This window comes from Apteryx mantelli, chromosome 2, assembly GCF_036417845.1.
Source record: "Apteryx mantelli isolate bAptMan1 chromosome 2, bAptMan1.hap1, whole genome shotgun sequence".
In the NCBI taxonomy this organism is placed as follows: Eukaryota; Metazoa; Chordata; class Aves; order Apterygiformes; family Apterygidae; genus Apteryx; species Apteryx mantelli.
The window spans coordinates 77,586,197-77,606,585 of NC_089979.1; the positions used below are offsets into that span (position 1 = coordinate 77,586,197).

At 36.5% G+C, this 20,389-nt stretch overlaps 1 protein-coding gene across 1 annotated transcript in view; it reads right to left on the bottom strand.

Moving 5' to 3' along the window:
• CTDP1 (CTD phosphatase subunit 1) overlaps positions 1–20,389 on the bottom strand; it is a 122,067-nt gene that overhangs the window by 65,899 nt on the left and 35,779 nt on the right. Inside the window, exons 9-11 of the mRNA XM_067290945.1 lie at positions 11,174–11,315; positions 8,632–8,862; positions 1,838–2,003 (exon numbers count right to left, since the gene is read on the bottom strand). Coding sequence (XP_067147046.1) covers positions 1,838–2,003; positions 8,632–8,862; positions 11,174–11,315 — 539 coding nt within the window. The remainder of the gene's footprint in view (positions 1–1,837; positions 2,004–8,631; positions 8,863–11,173; positions 11,316–20,389) is intronic.

Genomic DNA, 20,389 nt, shown 5'->3' on the forward strand with positions numbered 1-20,389 from the left:
ACAAAGGGAACAGTGTCAGAAACTTCAGATTTTACCAAAGTCCCTGAATAGGATCTTCAAAAACAGAACAATAAATACCTTTTGCCATAATTATGAAAATTATACATACATTCTTTTGGCTCAGTGCACATGCTGGAACAGCAATGTTTTCCAAGAGTCACACCATTAGAAAAGTGTTAGTACTCAAAAAGCAGCCTAATAATACCAGTTTACTTTAAGTACCACTGACAACACAAGTGACAGGTGGTTTCAGGGACTGGCATCATGACAGTGGAGTCTTACAAAGACTCAGGCCACAAATTAATCTGAGCCAGGCTCGCAGCTGAAACTACCGCCTCTGGGATGCTTGGTGACTTGAGTGAGGCTACTTGGTTTCAGTTCGGTTCTGAATGAGCTGGCATTTGTTACTGCAAAAAATATAACCACAGCTAGCAAGTTGATAATCAGAGACAAGCAGATTCAAAAGTACAGTATTACCAACTTACTACTTGAACTACCCTTACAGAACAAAAAAGACAACAATTATATGGTAGAAAATGAATTCTACTAGCTCAGTAACATAACCCTTCTTTGGGTTGTGCAATTAAGGCACACTTAAACCTAGTGGTCTCCAGAGACTTTGCTTTTCATCCTAAAAGCTATTTACTAATTTTTTCAGTCATATCTTTTAATAAGAAGAAATACTACTTCTGTGAAAGCCTGAGATGAAATAGCTAAAGGGTTACACTGATCTGAAATTCAGAGTGGATCACCACAGTTGTTCAAAGTTATTGGACCTTTTCCTGGAAAACCATCCTGAAAGTCAGCTTAAAGTTCTTCCAGAACTCTAACAGTAACTGAGCATATCTCAAAATTATAATATGTACATATAAACTTTCTTTCCTTAGCGAAACATGCAGTTTCCTTCTCATGCTTTTATTATATTTTTCCAAAGACGGTAACTTCTAAGGGCTGTTATGGCTAGAACCTGTTTATCAACTTATTACTGAAAGCTGGCTCCTGTCTCTGCCCCTGGTGAATCATCTAAGGTCAAAGATGACTTCAAGTTCTAGCATCACTAGATTTTATAGTTAAGTCATGCACAATATAATGAATTCATGAAAATACAGTGTTTAACCATAGATAATTTTTTCTCTATGTATCATTAAATATTACACAAGATTAGAAAGAAGAATGTAGTTCATTCTAAAAAAGTACACACTAGAATATGTGAAAAACAAGCAGCTGATGGACAGTCTACAATGAACTTCAAGTTAATATAGTTTTGTATGAAAAAGTACAGGTTTTTCTGTAACAGACAGTGCTCTCTCCTCACTGCAGAACCCTGACAGCTATGATTTAACAGCACTGCAACTACATGTCTATAGATAATGACGTTCCACACTCTCCTTTGGCTCTTTGATCTCTTATCTGTTCTCTACAGCTTGTGCCAAGTACATTTACAGACCTCTCCAATCCTGCCACTGATTTGGTCCAGATTCTTTGAAGTTTGACTTTTAAAAAAAAAAAAAAGGTTTAAAGTGACACCTGACAAACCTAAACACATGACAAATCTGGTAATACCTTTATTACGACAAAGCAACACTTGCACAAAGTTCTGCTTTAGAGGCCTACTTACACGCAAGAGTACTCCCATTCCTTAACTCAAGTTTACTTTGCAGAACATAATTGCATTCTAGACTGAACTCTACTTAGTCTGCTACAGCTTTTATTTTGAGTTACTGTAGTGGCATACAAGGTCAGTTCACATACGCATATAACTTAACAAAAGTTAAACTGTGTTATGCATAATGAGCAATCATTTTGTTAGAATTCTGTCACAATTAGTTAAGCTCACCTCTTTATCCATACTCTCTAAATCCTCTTTACATAGGGTGTACAGGGGCATTGTCTCAGACATACTTGGCTGGCGTTTCCGCTTAGACGGACCTGGCTGCTCTTCGTTCTCACTTGCTGGTAAGTCTTCTTCTTCAAACATCTGCTGCTGATGTGGTTGAACAACTCTGAAAAATGTCAGGGGTCCCACATAAGAAAAATTTACTTCATTTATAGTTTGTCTAGAAATCAAATTCTATACACGGTTTATGACAGCTGAATATGACTTTCCTTAATACTGCTACATTCTGTGTTCAGCAACAGAACAAAGATCAGGTCTCCCAACACCTGCTTTTATTTTCCATCCAATGGCTTAAATTTTTATTCTACCTTTGACTAGGTACCCACTCCCCTGCCTTCCCATTATTCTTGTAAGTAACTAACAAAACTTTCTTGAAGTCAAGAGCTTCAGTAGCTGGAGATGTTTTTCTCTTAAAATATTTTAAAATTTGTGCTCAAATGGAGTTTACTATTTATGAAACAATTCTTATATCCTAATCAATATTTCTTGACCTACACGATGCTTGTGTTCTTTAGACTCAAAGTATATCTCTCTAATTTGCAACTTCACAGATAACAGGAGGTTTGCAGCAGGACTAGAAAGCTCATTTCTACAACCTCAATCTTCAGACTTCTCCCACATATTAAGCCTGGATGAGATGTGAAACAGACCCTACTTCTTTTTGGCTTTTCAGATACAGTAGCAATTAAAAAAAATTTTTTTTTAAATTTATTACCTCATTAGTTACTGTATTTAAGCAGAACATGCAGATACAAAAAGCAATGGCAAAATATTCATTGAAATGGATTGGATAATAACAACTTCCAGGGAACTGCTGTATAACAGTAATGAAAAGATTGACAATATCTAAAACCACAGCAGGAAACTCATCATTCTTAGGTAACTTTTTCACCAAAATCCTATTTTATAGGATATAGACTTCCAAAATCCTATTTTATAAGCCCAAGGGTTATGCTAAAATTGCTTTGCAGTACAGCTAACTCTGAATACTTGATTTATTGCCACAGCAACCCCTGGAACACAATTACAGCAGCTCAGCACCACCTAGGGTCCTGTCGAAAAATCTCAAGGTACACAGAGGATTTGTGACCCATAAGCTTTTGTTATGTTAGCCATGAGAAGGTGTATGTGGGGTGAAATTACCACAACCAACTGTGACTTTTTCGAGCTGTAACCACCAGGTGAGAACCATTATCAAGCTGTTCCAGACAGTGGTGGAGATTCAGGAAGTGGAGAGCATGGTCTCAGCTAACAAGAGATTCAGTGCAGCATGGCCGCTTCTCATCAAGCTTGGATTTTCAAGAAACAGCTTTAGGTAATGTCCTCCCCCTCCTGCTCAAAAAACCCCACCCATGTACTTAAGATTCTTTAAGAATATGCAAGTCCACTCACATGAAAGTTTCTGTAAAATTGTTTCTCCTATCGTGAACTTAACAGCTTCTTGAGAAGGCCATCTAGATATCAAGGTTCTTCTTCCTACATCCGTTTTTCAAACGGAACATAAATTTGCAAACCAGATGAAGCTGTCGGGCTCTTTTTTGAGGAGTCATATTTCCTAAATATGCATCCGTCCTCTCAGATCCCATGGATAGGTGTAAGAGACAGGAATTCTTTTTTGAAATGAGTGGGGGAAGAGAGAGGGAACTCATGTCATTGTTATATGGGGAAAAAATCATGTTATATGCAATGGAAGATACCTGTCAACTCACCACTACTTTGCAGTACAGCAGAAAACAGGGCACCTTCTCATTTTATCATTTCTGCATGCTGGGATTTTCTACGAAGCCAAAAACCAACTTAAATGTTGTGAAAATGAACTAACCAAACTTATTTTTCCATTAGAGTTTTTCATCACAGCCTAACTTCTTCATTCAAATGTTTTCCCATTTCACATTTTTTTTTAATTTATTTTTTTCTGTTAAACCACTCGCAGACAATTTTTACACCTAGAAGAGGAAAAAAATACAGCATTCCACTGTATTTTCCAAAGGGATTTTTAAGTACATTATTTCTATGCCTTTTTAATAGGTGTCCTAGCCAAGAGAAAGACAGTGATTTAAATTCTTAGTAAAACAGAGAATGACAAAACACAAGATATAAGCATCTTATACTACTGTACAAAAAACATGACAAGTTGGACCACGCCAAGAATTTTACACTTATATTACATGTAGCAGGCAGCCAAGCAGATTTTCTTAGACTAGAAAAAAAAAAAAAGCACGTTTAAGAACATACTATCATACTGATGACCGTGAGAACTCTTCTTTTTGCAGTTTCTGTACAGTTGTATTCTTATTTATATTCTTATTTTGAATACTTTAGAAAGAACATCATCTTCACCTTAAGTTTTGGCAAAGGCAGGGATTATTTTGCATCATTATTAAATGAAAACCGTACTGACAGTTTAATTCCAAAGCTATTGAATAGTAGGCAGAGCTGTGAAGTTCTATATTCTGAAGCAGTAATATGCAGAAATATTACAAGTCTCAGGTTGAAGACTCCATCAGTGGTAAAAGTTAAGACTACATGGAGAGATCTAGTCTTACTATACACATTGGTCCCATTACTATAAACAGACACATATATGCTTTATTAAAAATAACTGTATTAATATACTCAAGACTACTGTCAGATTTTTTCCAGTATTTTCCAACTACTACTGCTAAGAAATACTGAGACTTCCCTCCAAAGCATACCAAAAGGTAAAATAAACAAAGACTACTTTGAAGTTTGTAACAAACATTTTTATTTTACCAAAGATGTTTTTCAGACTTCGTATTTTCAACTGCTTGTTACGCTGATTCAAATCTAAAAGACATACAAATGCTGGAATTGACATGTATTTCTAATCAGATGAGTTTCATGAGTACTTTTTCAGAAGTAACACGATATTCTGTAGAGGTTGGCTGGCACTTGTCAATCTTATCTGCACAGTTACATGCACGTGCATTAGAACTGACTACATACAGGCTGGGTGCAACATTCAGGGAAGCGACAAGCATCTTACTTTCACTGACACAGTAACAAAGCAAGAGCTAAAAATAGTATCACCACAGTGAAAGTGTGAAGAATATTTAAGGTCCAGTAATCATTCAAACTCGGTACTTTGTATTTTTCATTGTCAAATTTGATAACATTAGCCAGAAAAAACTGCAACACTGAGCATGTATATTAAGACTTGAAATTTTACAAATGAAATTAAATTATATGAATCCCAAAGAATTTTTTCAGCCACTAGTATCTACTCAAGCCACTTGTTGCAAACAAATGTTGATGCATCTTAGTATTATTTAAAACCAGAGTGCTCCTTTTAGCTTCTCACGTGTAAATTATACCCATTTTCTAAGCTTTGCCTCATCTGTTACTGAATTGTTAGCGTTCACTAGAATTTAACTTGCAAAACCATTTTTTCTTTATCCTAGTCCAAGATGCCATTTGCATTTCTTTTCATGGACAACACTAAAATACTGCATCTCATGAACTATCATCGATTTAGACTGCAATACCCGTGACAAAAAGCAAGCGTTCTTGAAAGTCTCGTAGAACCAAGTACAACATCAAGACCTATGCTTGTAACAAAAAACTGACCAAAATCACAGAACCAACTGTAATTTATTGGTGACAGTTCCACTGCAAATTGTGTGTAGATATTTCAATTATATCCTTTTCTGAATTAGTTGCTCTCCTAAAATCATCTTAAAACAAAAAAATAAATGTTCAACCCAAAATAAAATGGTGGGAACTGATACAGACTTATATTGTACTCAAAATCTGGAGCACTTTTCAGTAACCCATCTTGCACCAGGTTATGCTCTAAGCATAAGGTCTATCCTTACAGTAAGTCCCAGCATCATTGCTATGCCACCTGACTATTTCTTCAATGGTTTCTTCATGTAGCAGTGCGAGTTTGTTGCCCGTTGTCCGAAATCCAGATAAAGGTGGGTTTTTTGCTTTGTTTTAGAAACTAACAAATTATTGCAGGCTTTGGCAAGAAAAGGAAGAATTTGGCTAGTCACCCACAACAGCAATCAGAGATATTATTCTAATCTTGTCTAATAAAATATACTAATGATTTGAGGAGGTAGGTATTTTAAAATACCTAGGGTTGCAGACAGGCTTATATCTACAAAAAGTGCCAGGAATGAAAGACTTGAGAATAAAAATTTCTTTTAGATAAAATAAAGCCAATTCTATCTACATTGCTTCAGAATTCAAAAGGACGTGGCAAACGGAAAAGCTGAAACTTTGGTTAATTTGTATATAAAGAAGAAGAGCTTGCTAAAGCTCCCCCTCCCCCCCAACTATATTAAGAGCATAGCAGTTGCAAGTGTTAACAGCTTTATCCACCTGTGCTTAAATTCAATGACTTAGTTAAAGGTATTCTCATCTTTCTGTAGGAGGTGAACATATGAGCATAAAGTCTGTCAGGACACAAAATATATTGCCTTCTACCAAGAAATTGCTACAATAAGGAAGTTTTCTCTAAAGTCAAGCACCATGTCAGATTTAAAATTGCCTGTAAAGCTTGCTTTTTTTTTTTTAAAGCTGTAATAGACATATGCATGAAGACAAGGGAAGGTGACGATATCGTTTATATAGTTTTGCCTCAACTCGTGTTCAGCCAACACACAGAAAAACTGTTCATATTCACTTCTTTGTTATTTCTTAAACAGCCTTCATGTTCTGCACTGTACTGACTATACATTAGAGAACCTAAAGCAGTATTTGGTCACTGTTTTCCCCGTAGGCTTTACCAAGATATTCCTCACTATAACAATTGAATTCGAAGACAGCTGAGCTGCTCTGAGGACTACAAACATGCTTCAGTTTAGAAATCAGTGTTTACAGATCAGTCATATTACCACTTGAAACAAATCAATAGGAAATAATGAAAAAAAAAAGATTATCTCCCAATGTAAGAAAGGGAACTACAGTAGTTTAAGACACCCAGCTGCTTCATTATGTAGCAAAGCTGCAGTATTGACTAATCAGATTCAAGTTCTTAGATAGATTAAATCATCTGACCCCTGAGCACTGGCAGTCAAAAAATGTAGAAGCGCAGTAAAACAAAGGGGTAGGGGGGAGATACAGTCTCCCTCCACTCCCCAAATCTACCTGGGACTCAGAGAAACTCAACTAAGGTGCCAGCTGAAGTATATTTTTCCCCTTTTCCATAAAACGATCAAATGAAGAAGCATGTCTGCATTAAAGACAAATAGATTTAGGTGTCGATGTAATTTTTCATTAAATTTTTGACAGAAAGAGGAAGAACAGGCATTGAAAACCATACTTTCTAAAGCATTGAATGTTGCATTCATATGAACGTAAACCATCATATCAAAGCATCTTAGAAGCGTCAGGTGACAATTATACACACATAAAACCTTCCCACCTCTCCGCATTTCTTGACAAATACCCTTTCTCAATAACTGACAAGCAAAAAATCTTTTCAGCTCCTCTCTGGATACTGGCTGCGTCTTGACTATTTAAAGTTTTTTCTGTTCATTTAACATGTCATAGTAAATACAGATTTTAGAGACACAGTTAAAAAGAAACTGAAAACAAAAAAAAAGAGTATTTTGCTTCACAAACAAAAGAGACTGGAGAAAAAAAGAACAGTGTTGACAGAAACAAGAATGCTGAAATAAGAAAAAGCCTATAAAAAGATGAAAAATGAGAAAGACCAAAGAGACTGGAATAATTTAGCAACAGCAAGATACAGAGGAAACATAGTAAGATATACTAATACACAAAACCTTTACAATACAAGTGATAAAACCCGAGGGGGAACAAGGGGAGAAAAGTAGAAAACTCTGTGCATTTACTATTGTGCTTTGTATTTCTGCAGTTGCTTGGGAGACTGAAATGCTTTGTAATAGCTGCTATACTCTGATCAAATTTTACGAAGAGAAAAGCTTAGCCTACAACCGGATGCTTTTTTTCTTTTTGCCACTGGAGTCAGCAAGACTTGCTAAAGTCTTAGCATTCCCCAAAACTTGATCTTTTATACAGCTACTTAGGAATGTATTTTAGAGATAGATTTTATACACCCTTAAGAGACATGTGTTGCCTTTGTTACTTAACAAAATTCACAAAGTTTGGCAAAGTCCAGCCATGATCCTTATGTCTCAAAAAGCAGACCTGCTCCTCCTGCTTTAGTGTCTTGATTTAGAGATCTAAGGATTAAGTAGTATTCAATTTTATAACATTATTTAATAATACTCAGTTAGCTACACTCTCCTCCCATTGCTTATATTACTCCTGTGTTTTATTTTGAGGAATCTCCCATCTGAAAGAATAATTAAGAGGAAACCTTTACAAACAAAACCAAATTCTACTAGGTATATTTTAAACAAATTTTAAATATATTGGATTTGGATTTAAGACACATTAGCCTGCCTCACTTGGGTGTGAGTATAAACCCCCAAAAGAATAAATGTAGTGTGTAGTCTGTTGTGTGCTGTAAAGCATATTAGAATAACTCAAACCCTAAGTGAGGCACAAAGAATCCAGAATTTTAAGTCACTGATTTCACTAAAGCTAAATATTCACTTTTACTCATTTCCTTAGGCTAAATATTACAAGTCTATTCTTTTTAGAAAAGAAACAAACAAACAAACAAAAAAACTAAACCACGATGACAATCTGACCAAATGCAAAAATAACAGGAGTTAAATTTAATTATATTTTCAGATGTTGTTTTTTAAAGTGACTCTTAGCTATACTTTATGTACCTGAAGGATGAGTGTTCGCCATGGACTGGTAAGGTGAGGGGTGGAGCTGGAGACTGGATGTACATAGACTGGCCAGAGGTCTGAGAGCCTTTTCTGATTAGCTTTCCAGTGTTAGGATCATAAAGTCGAACTTCAGGACCAGGCTGAGACTTTGGATGGATGGGTGTCGGGTGAAACAGAGCAGTCTGGAATGTGCTGTGTGTATCAGGAAACGCGGCAGGGCTATTCTCTCTGTTGGATGAAGTATAGAAAAAATTGCTTTATAAATTTAAATACACTATCTTTAACCAGAATGTCAGAAGATGGGTATTCCTTCTCTCTAAAGGAAGGGGGGGGGGGGGGGAGAAAAAAGTTTCTTTGGAAATCTTCCAATCTCCTCCACCCCGCCATGAAAGTCTCACTGAATTTAAAACAGAAAAATGCAAATGTCATATTTACATCATAAAAAAAAATTAAAGATGCCTTAGAGATGCCTTAAAATAGTCTTAACACATAAAGTTACTGAAGTTGCTTCCAGGTGGTATCAAATACACAGTTAGATTAGCGTGATATCTGCATATATTCTACAAAGAGAAAAGCATGCTTTTGTATCAAATCTAAGTCTTTGCTCTTCAACATGGCTCTGAGAGAATACATGGTATTAATTTGCAAATCATCCAATTCATTTGTTAGCATACTAAACCATTTTTAAAACATAGTTTTAGAAATGCCAACAAAAACATTGAGATCAGTCTGCCGAAATCACCATTATGACATACTATCCAATTAAGATAAAGGACCACAAAAAGAAATAGAATCATTAAAAAAAAGTCACTAACAGCATGCATACACACTATGAAACCAATGTTATAGAAAAAAAAATTAAACGATACTGCAACAAATATTAGAATACCACAAAACTGAAGCTTTTCACATGTGCTTTCATGGACTACCTTTCTGAAGTAGTATTGCTGTAGCATCAACATTTAAGGTCAACCAATTCCAAGCTTAATTATTCTTTTTCCTAGTCTTAGACTCATTTTATATGCAACTTTTTTCAGAGTTCATCCCTCAGTTCAAAAGTACTCTGTATCAGTAATTGCTATTTCAGACAGATTAATTAAGGGGAAAATCTTTTGCAAAAAATTTGCATGTTAGGTTAATAAAATAAAAGCTCTTGCATTTTTAAGATGTTCTTACTGACTTAAGTTTTGGGAAAAAATGTAAGAAGTTAAGGTATATTGTACTTGAAACAAAGAACAGGAAGAAATATCATATCTAAGTGAAACAGAAGAGTAAAATTAAGATAGACAGAAAGACCAACATTCACCTAAATGTCAAAAAATGATGCTTGCAGGTCACTGTACAGATTTCTACTAGAAAGCTTGGTGTCTGGCAGTGCCAGGCCTCAGTTAAGTGTCTCATATAAATATTCCACATTGCGGTTAAAAAATCTGGTAGCACTTTTTAAACGCAAAATGTTCTTAGTCAAGCCATAAATGAACTACTTTTCTTCCTAAGTTTTAGGGATGCTGGGTCTCTATCTACTCTCCCATTCAATCAGTGATCTCATTTTCAGATGCTTCTACTTTTGGTGCATTTGGAGTCTCAGAAAGAAGCACACACATTTTGCCCTCCAAGGCACAGCATCTTTCAAGCAGAAAGCAAATCTTTAGCAAATGTCTAGCCTATTCAGTCATTCAGTAACCAGCATCAGTTTAATGCAGAAAATCCAATAGGCTATGTACCTCCCTGTTCAAACCTCCTCTGCTAGACTTGCAAGATGCTATTATGCAAATCTATTAAAACAAGTGAAGAAGCAAAAGCTGGAACTACACTATCTTGTCACAAGTTATTTTAGCCATTGCACTTTCCTAAAGTGGATTGCTCTTAGGAGCTCTTGACCTTCTCTGTGTTAATGTAGTTTTTGGCTGTCCTCCTAGTGCACTCATTTTTCACCCTTTCTCCTTCAGCTCTTATCTTAGTACTCCAAAACCTCTATGTGCTCTCTCACTACTCCCTCTGGCCCCGTATCTTTCTTCCAGTTTTTGCTCCTCTTCATGCATTCCACCACACTTAGTTTCTTCCATTCTAGCTTTCTGTTTCTCCCTTTCTCCTCACTGCTGGGACTCAAAAAATGCAATATTCTACAGACTTATGTTGTGCAAGTGTGTTCGCATCCCCCCTCCCCCCACCTGCCTCATTTGGCAGTATGGAAGATGCTCCTGCCCCTCGGTAGCATTCCCTGTGTTTGTGGGTTAACCGACCAGGTCAACTCATTCTGCTGAATAAGGCTAACAAATACAACTGCCAAAGAAACTTGCGGTACCACAGGTTTCTCTGAATTCTGCTAGCTGCTGAACTGCCTCCCAACTCCTTAATTGCCTTCAGTTTCAGTAGCACAGGAAAGGACAAAACAGATGGGTCTTTCATAAAATCTGCAAACATCACACACAATTCTCATCTTGTCAGATACTTTGATTTTATAGCTGCAATAACAAAGTAGTTTGATTGTACGAACAACCTATTTTTATGTCCCCTATTCCTCTAAGTCCCCACTTACCTGTGTGTTTTGATGTAGTCATCCTTCAAGGGAAAAAGCTGTTCCTCAACCTTGTCCCAGCGCTCCAAGCAGCTCCAGAGCCAGTCAGGGTTTACGACATGTAGGTCTTTGCAGTCCTGAGCTTGTCTTACTTTTTCTGTGCCTATTATGAAGTCAAGCACAATATTACAGTGTTCCCAGACACAGAAAAGGCAGTTTTAGGTACACATCAGTTTAAGTAGAACATTTTGTGATCAATCTTAAAAAACAAAACAAAACACCACACACCCAACAAGACAAACCCAACTGATAAAAATGAAACACTACATAACACGTGAAGTCCTCAGTCTCAAGCTGGGTGAAGGCATTTGTCATTTGCTGATGCACCAGCACCGTAAAGAATTCTACTAAAATTAATTCCAGTGGAGTCTCTACATTTTTATGTTAACTAAATAAACAACAGTAGCACAATTTTGTATTTCATCTTCATTTAGATTCATCAGAGTCTAATAAGAAACGATTCTTCAATGCTGTTCAAGCCTAATATACTAACTTACCATACTAGCTTTCCTACACACAGTCTTCTGTATAAACGGTACGCTATTGTTCAGCAGCCAGTCAGCTGCCCACTCTCAGCTTGGCATAAGCCAAGTCAAAGCATACATAGGATTATTTAGTGCCAAAGGGGAAAAATGATTGTTAATTTAAACATGGCAGGCTAGCATGAAGTCCATACGAAACCATCAGCAGTGCAATACAACAGCAGCAGAGGTGATCTCAAATTCTACCTTCTGGAGAAACTAGTACAGAACAAACTCAGCTTTGTCAAGAAGCATCATAACCAGTGAACAAAAAGCAGCCAATAAAATAAAAGTGGAAGTTAATCTTGCAGTGTAGTCTGTTCCCAGAAACAACTCACTGTCCAAATGTTGTGAGAACCCATTTCTTATATTGTATCAGGAAAAAAAAATAAAAATCTAAAAATTAGTTATGGTACTTGTCTCAGCATTGATTGAAGAGACAAACAACAGAGGGACTTAATGGTGGGAGACAACACAAAACTATATAATCTGCCAATGAATCGCTAAGATATAAGCAACAGAAAACCCCCCCACGGATTCTGACCTGAAATATCTATATACTTACTTAGACATAGTATTTTTTACACTTCACATATCCTGGTATATCAGGGACAAGATAAGGGAACTTTCATCAGTTTGATGGTCTCACGGCTGAAGGCCATTACACTTCCTTTTTGTTATATCCCTATCATTAATGTGCAAATTATATGAAACACTGCAATTTAAAATGCTCATCAGGCCCAACCATTTGTTCACATTGTGTCTTCATGGGATGGCATTTAAATACATTTAATACTGCAAAACATTTGTTGTTTAGAAATGGGAAATAAAAGGAGACCTTCAAAACCTGAAGGCAGGAATTACTTTAACAACTCTGCCCTCTCCCCTACGTTAAAAATTTTGCTCTCTGAACTGAAAGCGAAGGACATTTCAAATGGTAGCACTCGAGGAGAAGCCTGCCAATACTATACAAGGATCTTGGGGTTTCCTGTTGCAGATACTTACATAAAAACACAACTTAACAGCCCAACACTCCAGACTAACTTACACCACTTGCCTAAAAATTAGTTAAAATTTTTAATTTTAAAGAATTAAAATTTATTTAAAGCTACGATTTATGAGTCCATGGTCTATTCTTACACATGTGCCTTCAAAAATGAAGCCTGGGGGGGGGGGGGGGGGGGAGAATGATTCTGACAAGGAAGCAAGAACAGTAATTTCTATGTCATACATTTAAATTCAAGAGGACATAAATTAATTTGATGGTTTCAACATCATTCCCTGGAGTTTTATCTGCATGACTGCCATTTAACATCATGACTTTGTTTCTATTAAAACTAAAGTTTTGAATTCCCATATTTCTGCACATCATTTGAAGAACAGAACAAACAGTTAATAGTAATATCTAACAACCTATATACAACCAGAACTAGGATCTACTGTGGGAGGAGATCTGAAGCTCACTTGAGGATTGACCTGACTGGTTAGATGATTCAGTCTCTAGACTTCTGCAGTTTCAACACACTAAACAGAAGGAAAGGGAAGGAGATCATCTTCCTTTTGCAAAGTGATGAAAGCTCCTGTTCCCCTACCAAACAACCCCTCCTCCTCTCAAGACCCACAGGAGTATGACTACCTTCTTTCTCAATGCAAAGAAGTTTTCTCATGGATTTAGATTTAAAAAGAACATTTCTTAGAGATGATCTGTGCATATGCATTTCTTCTACTTTCAGCAGCAAGAGCAAACCATTTTGCAGTTAAGGAATTAAGAGTTAAACAGAAAATTTAAAGCTTTTCTCCGCACAAATATCTTTGTAATAAAAACAGCTGTTAAATTAAGATCAGAGTCTAATGAAGATAAATTGAGTATTTAGAGATGAAGCTCCTTCTAAGCCACAAACAATTTAGAAATGATGTATTTTAAACTCTGCTGTGAAATAAGAGTACAAACACTGTCCAACAAAGACTCGTTGGAAAAACTTAACCTTGGAACTGTAATAACATTAATGCCAGCACACATTTGCTGTTCAAGAGATTATAACTGGTTAAAAAGCAAAACTCTTGAAGGCATATCTCAGGACGTCAGCACACTCAGATTGTTCATCCCCCTTTGCTCAAGAAATCTGTGTTTTCTAATTAATCTTCAATTACGAAAATAATTAGTAACTCAGACCACTTTCATGCAACGTCAGCTGGAAACGAGGTAGTTTACAGCGTCAGAGGCGGCTTCCACAGAGAGTTTTTATTTATTTTTTAAATTACCTCAGTAGGAATTGTAGGAATACCTGCTGTTAGAAACAGCTAAGTTCTATTTAATTCATACATTAGATATGTTTCAGAGGAAAGACACAGAGGTATGAAAGGAGAATCATATTAAGAGAGCTAGGAAAAAAAGGATTAAAGAGAAGTGAAAAATTATTTTGATGAAAAATAAGAAAAGCAGCAATGACAACATAATATGAACAAAGAGGCAAGAAGATAGCCATTTTGGAAAGAGTGCTGAGATCAGGTTCATAAGCACAGAAGTTTTAGAAAAAAGCCACAAACCCAAGAAATCCAGCGGGAAATTGGACACTCATGCCTGGTATTAGATACTGAATCAAAAATCAGACATGACTAGCAATAGCATTCTGAAAAATACAGCTCTGGAGCAGATGGGAATACAATGTACAATAGTTACAAGAGGGATTTCACAAACATACCAGAATACTTAACCAAAGTTGCTGGTGCAAATAGACTGTGTTTAGAATACCTGAAGAAAAGTCATCCTATTTCTTACTATACCCGGTCAGTAAGAACATGTAGTTTGTCCAACTAAAGATATTCCTGCTACTTTTGAACTGCATCGTGAGGCACCTAAACAAGAACTATGAAAACACACCTTTATGTCATGTTAAGTCTGCGTAGTATGCGAGGAGACAGCTTCCTCCAACCATTTTTAGAACAGAGGATTCTGTGTCGGTGATTTGCCAGGCACCCCATCTTTTTGCCCACTCTAGGCATGTGCATATTCTGTGTTCATGCATAGCTGATTGTTTCATACTGGAGGTACATTAAGGTTCTAGATAAATTATTTTTCTAGTCAACAGGATTATAATGAAAGCCTTAACCATGAAAACCAAAACGGCATTATTTTTACGAAACTGTTACAGTCCTGAAACAATAGCTCTGAGAGGGGTAAGCCATTCTCCAAAGGTGCATTAACTCAGAATGAAAGTTGGTGACAGCAACAGTAATGTGTAACCAACACCACCTCTCTAGACTCAAAAACTTTACCTTTCTCACTGCCACAACATCAAGGCTTTCTGCTTCCTCCCAGTTTCTATAGCCTACCTGTCTACTGCACGCCAGCATGCTCCAGCACACTGAAAATACCATGAGATAACACAGATAACTGTGTCATCTCAGGGGCTGCCATCTATTTCCGACATCTTGAGAAATCAAGATTTCATACATATAATGTTCTTCCAGCAAGATCTGGTGGAACACCAAATCCAGTCGGATTGAGGAAACAGCACCATGTTACTTAACATCCTTGCCTGCTCCCCTCCTTTGCCCTATGTAATTTCCCCTTTTGGAAGCATGCTTATTGAGAAGAAACAATTAGTTCAGCAGAAAGGATTTTAATCTATCCAAACAATAATACTTCTGATGTAGCAAAGAACAGCTGAAGCATCCAGCTGGCTAAAAACACTAGAGAAATTCTGTTTTTCTAGACTATTTGTTTGCAGTATTGTCCTCTAATCACCTTTCTCTTTTGTCAAATTCTAGTCTAAAATTATTGTTCCAAAAAGCTAAAAAAGGCATACATGCTTTCTATATGAAGAAGCTAAGGTCCAAGTTTATCACATCTGCCCGCTGAGGGGGTATAGCTAAGAGCACATAATATTAGGAAGAGATTGCTTATTTTCAATATTTATAATCAGCAAAAGAGGAGATAATAATTTAGCCATTTTCTCCAAAATAAATTCCATCTCTATAAGGAACACAGAACCTGAAGCTGTTGGTTTACAAAGTTCCCTGGAGCTAATAAAAAATTCTGTGCCTCCATCAAACATAACCATCTCACACAGATAACTTTACGATCACACATGCAGAGTTATTAAGCATGTGCTTGAACAATACAAAACAATAATAATTTTTGGATTCTTAGTGAAAGTATAACATGGTATTAATTCAGGCATAATAAAAGCATCTGAACTATTTACTCTTCACAAGTGCATGAAACTTGTGAGCATGACTCTCCCCCCCCCCCCAAAACTCAAACTCAAACTAAACCAAAACCAAAACACACACAGAAAGAAAACACCATAGGAAAAGGGGGGGCTGAGACTCACCAACTCTGCTATTGAACTTGCAAGCAGAAGTTTAAAAAACAACAAGCCTTTTATTAGCCTTGCCAACTTTTCACTAAAAGGTGACCAAAATCCACAACTGCTTTCTACAGCTGTTCTTCAGGACATACAGTTTTACTAAAACAATTTATTTGGCTTATCCAAAGCATGAAGTACACTAGGCACTTAAGCAACCTAGACAAATGAGACCTAAACTTTATGTTTATGAAGACTAAGAAGAAATGTTGTAACATATATTTTGGCTATGTTCACATTAGTGGGCAGTGCAGCCCACAAGGGAGAGCTGCAGAGCAGAACAGTAGAGGACTGATGTCCACATCACATGCATTTCAGGGAGTTTTGCTTCAGACTGGCTCCACCTGGTCCTGTGGACTGAACGCCCACGAGCACTCAGCTGAGTGCACCCTCCAGTTCAGTTTCATCCAAAAGGAACCCAGTGTGCAGGCTCGAGACTGCGCCACGATGAACCAAAGTACTTTAGGAGGAGCAACCAGAAGATTCATTGCAAAAGCACTCTCCCGATTCCAACATATCAAAGTCAATATACCTTTACAGCAGTGTGTGACCAGGCTACTAGATATTTCCTGGAAAAGTCGATTTTCAAAAGTTCATTTCTCTTCAAACCATTTTTGATCATAAAGCAGGAAGATTTATATATAAATCCTGAAGTTCTGCTTCAGCGATATTAACCTAAGAAAAATCGTATAGGCTTCAGTGTTTCATCCTACAAGAATTAAGTGATCACAAAATGGTGATAGATGCACTGTTAGGAGGCTATATCTAGAGTTAGTTTCAAACAGTGCACTGTGCTTTGTCAGGAAACAGAATAGGCTTAGATGGTGAATGTCTGATTTTTACAGCAGTGCTGAACTGGATTTTTTTTAAGCCTGGACATAGCAGTGATGTGTCTACAGATTTTTCCTCAATATTTTCAAAGGTTATGTCTGGCTAAAGATCTTAAACCTGTTCATAAAACAGGCTAGCAAGACTTTACTATTGCTAACAGCTGGCAGCTTTCTCTCCGCTCTCCATATCTCAGATCTGGACTTAAGAGTAAACACTTTTGGAAGTACGCAGATGAGGATGAATGAAAGAAGCTGTAGTTCATGGAACAACTGTCATTTTAGGCAATTTGATATTTAATGAAATTAAGCAAAATTTGACATGTGCTAAGTCAACAAGAATAAGGAAGTGCTTCCCATAGAGCTGTCAAATGGTGGGAAAATACACTAAACGAAATGTATTTTGAAAAAGAATAATTGAGGCCCTAAACTCACATATTTCTGTTCCTACTCCACTAGAGTAATTTTTAAGTGACCTGAACAGCTTTATCTTCTCTACCAAGAAAAAACTCAACATAAAAATCAACTACAGTATCTTTCATTTGTTCAGCAAGGAATATAACAAGGCTTATGAAACACTTAGGTAACTGATTAATCAGTATGTACACAGCTATAACAAGTAATCATTCAGTACACTTCACTACTGCTTAAAGCCAATGGCAGATGTTTCAAAAACTGAAATAAGACATACATAGTCTGTAAGTAAATCAGAAGGACTAAAGGGTAACCTTTTGTCAGTCGCTCAGGTTTAGGAAAGCTGCTTACTGCAAAACATGACAACCTTTGTGTTATCTAATTCAGGTAAATACTATTTTCCCCCTTATATAAGGGAAAGGGATCCTATTTTTTTTTCCCCAGGAACAAGGATTTCTTTACTTCTAAAATTCAGAGTATCTGTGTCTGCAGAGAAACAGACTGCCTATCTGCAGAAAAACAGATAAGCACATACAAAGAATAAAAGTGAATTTAAATTATTGATTGCAATAGGCTGCGAAGAAGATGCTGTAAAATGGTCTTCACTAACTGTTCATTTCATACACCACACTGATTTTTTTCCCATGGGGGGGGGGGGGGGAGAGAAGCCTACCCCCAATCCCTCCAAGTCCTAAGTCCTCCTCCATTTGACTTGACACTGATTTCTTCCTTTATTTCATCTGATAAATTCTGCCTCTCTTCAAAACTCAAAAGGTAACAGTATTTACCCCACACTTGCTGCAGTTTAAGAATCTGTTGTTTACTACAGGTCAATTAATGCGCAGTAATCATCTAAATGAACTTGTGGGTCTGAGTCCTACCTCTACTGTGGTTAGTGGTGTCATCTGGAAACACTGTCCTGACAGATATGTTTTAAGATCACCTTTTCACAACTGGAGGGTGGGGAGGAAGAGACAGAACAACACCGTTTAGTCCTCTCACAGGAGCTAAGTCATCAGCTTCCGAATAAAACTTAAGAGCGAGCATGCTTTTCTCCCTTTCACCAGCAATTAGACATGCTTCAGATGTTTACCACAGGAGCCAGAGATGTAATATATTTATGGCTTACCTACAGTGAAATACCTGTAGAATTCACCTGCTACCGACACTAGAATGAGTATGAAAATCATGTTGACAGATGAATTATCATACCTCCAGCTGTGACAACACACAATTTATATCCTTAAAATCTTTGATTAAAATGCAGTGTCTCCCTCATAAAAGCAAGATGATACAACATTACCACTATCATCTAACCAGAGGCGGGGAAATGTAATCTTTTGTTATACCACCCCCCTCAAAAAAACCCCAAACCCTCACAACACATGCAGTCCATAAGCATCTTACAAAAAAGGGATATTGAAATATATATTATTTCACTCTAAACCTCCCTATTCCACTGCCACTGTTACAGAAAAAAAAAATATCACTAAGTGGTGATGAAAAACGACAACAGTCTTGCTCATTAGGCTGAAAACACGGACAATTAAGTGAGCTTTTTCAGAATAACTTAGTGCAATTCTTTTCTTACCAAAAGGCATAGGTCAGCTTCCAAATACTGACCATAAAGGTTTATCACCCCAAAAGGGCAGGAGTACTGTTCTACTTGTGATTTCTAGTTTTAATTAGCTGTCTATATTCAAACATATTTTCCACTATTAAGTATCAAGTGCAATACCAAAATTATATAACTATTCTGAGAGAGATCCCAGGTCTGGGCAAAAAGTCAGAAAAATATCAACCATAATTTTTTTATTGTTGAGATAAGTACTGAAAATTAATATTCTAAGTGTTAATGAACTCAAATACTATAAAACCATATTAATATAATTAAAGCCTAAAGTTAAATCTAATATTTATATTAATATCTGACAGCAGTGGATGATTCATTGAGAATGGGCAGGCAGTGAAGAATTTGCTTAAAAAAGTAGAACACAGGATTTTTATTTTTATATATATATATATATATATATACACACACACACACCCAAAACAAAATTGTACATTCCAGAAACAAGCAACTGCTTCTCATTATTACATGCTATGTACCTTATCCTAATCTTGAGTAATATTTTTTCCTTGAGAAGTGTGTGGGGGAAGTTACATTTATGCTTACAATTTTACCACAGAGTGTAATAGATGCATCCAATGTACATCGACATTCAGGAACCATCTAGTGCAAGTCAGACTTTGTAAAAAGCCAGAAAACAATACTAACTTCCTCTTTTCTGCTGGGATGCTTATAACTAAGAGATTGCTTGTGTCTTCCCCCTAAAACCACATCCTTCTTTCCATGTTATAAGGAAGAAAAAATGTAAACAAACTCATGAAAAACATTTTGTTCACAAAGCTGGAATTGCTGTACTTTGTTGAAAGATCAACTAGATGAGCACTTAGAGGCAAAGCAACTTTGAAATGAAGCATTTTAGGATTTGAAACTTGAAAAACTGAAGACCCACATAGAAGTTATACTGACAAGCACCACATTTCCAATGAAGTATGCAAGTAAACTTGCAGGATTCTTGGCTGATAAAAGTACTGCTATTACTGCAGTTTTGAAAGAAAGAGTTGTTCAACAACTACAGAAAAGTTAGAGAGTACAAAATTGATACATCCACTAGTTTTAACACTTCACATTTGCTATTTCAACTATCACACCTTCCCATGTCAGAATCCCAACTATTCTCAGTGAAACTAATCCCAATTTCATCTTTTAGGAGTAAAAATATAACCTAAAAACCTAACGGTATATCATCTACAGCAGGAGAATTAGTACAAATTTGCTAGTTCACTGCAGGTTTGTTAGTACAGTTTTTATTCCGCTATGATTTGACTAGATCAGTATTGCAGTGCCCCCTCTTGCTACAGTTGACCATACCAAATAAAAAGCTACCTACACCTTTCGTCACTAAAACTGTACATTGAGATTACTGTAAAGTGAGGTAAGTTTACACTAGTTTAAGCACAGATACAGCCTTATTGCTA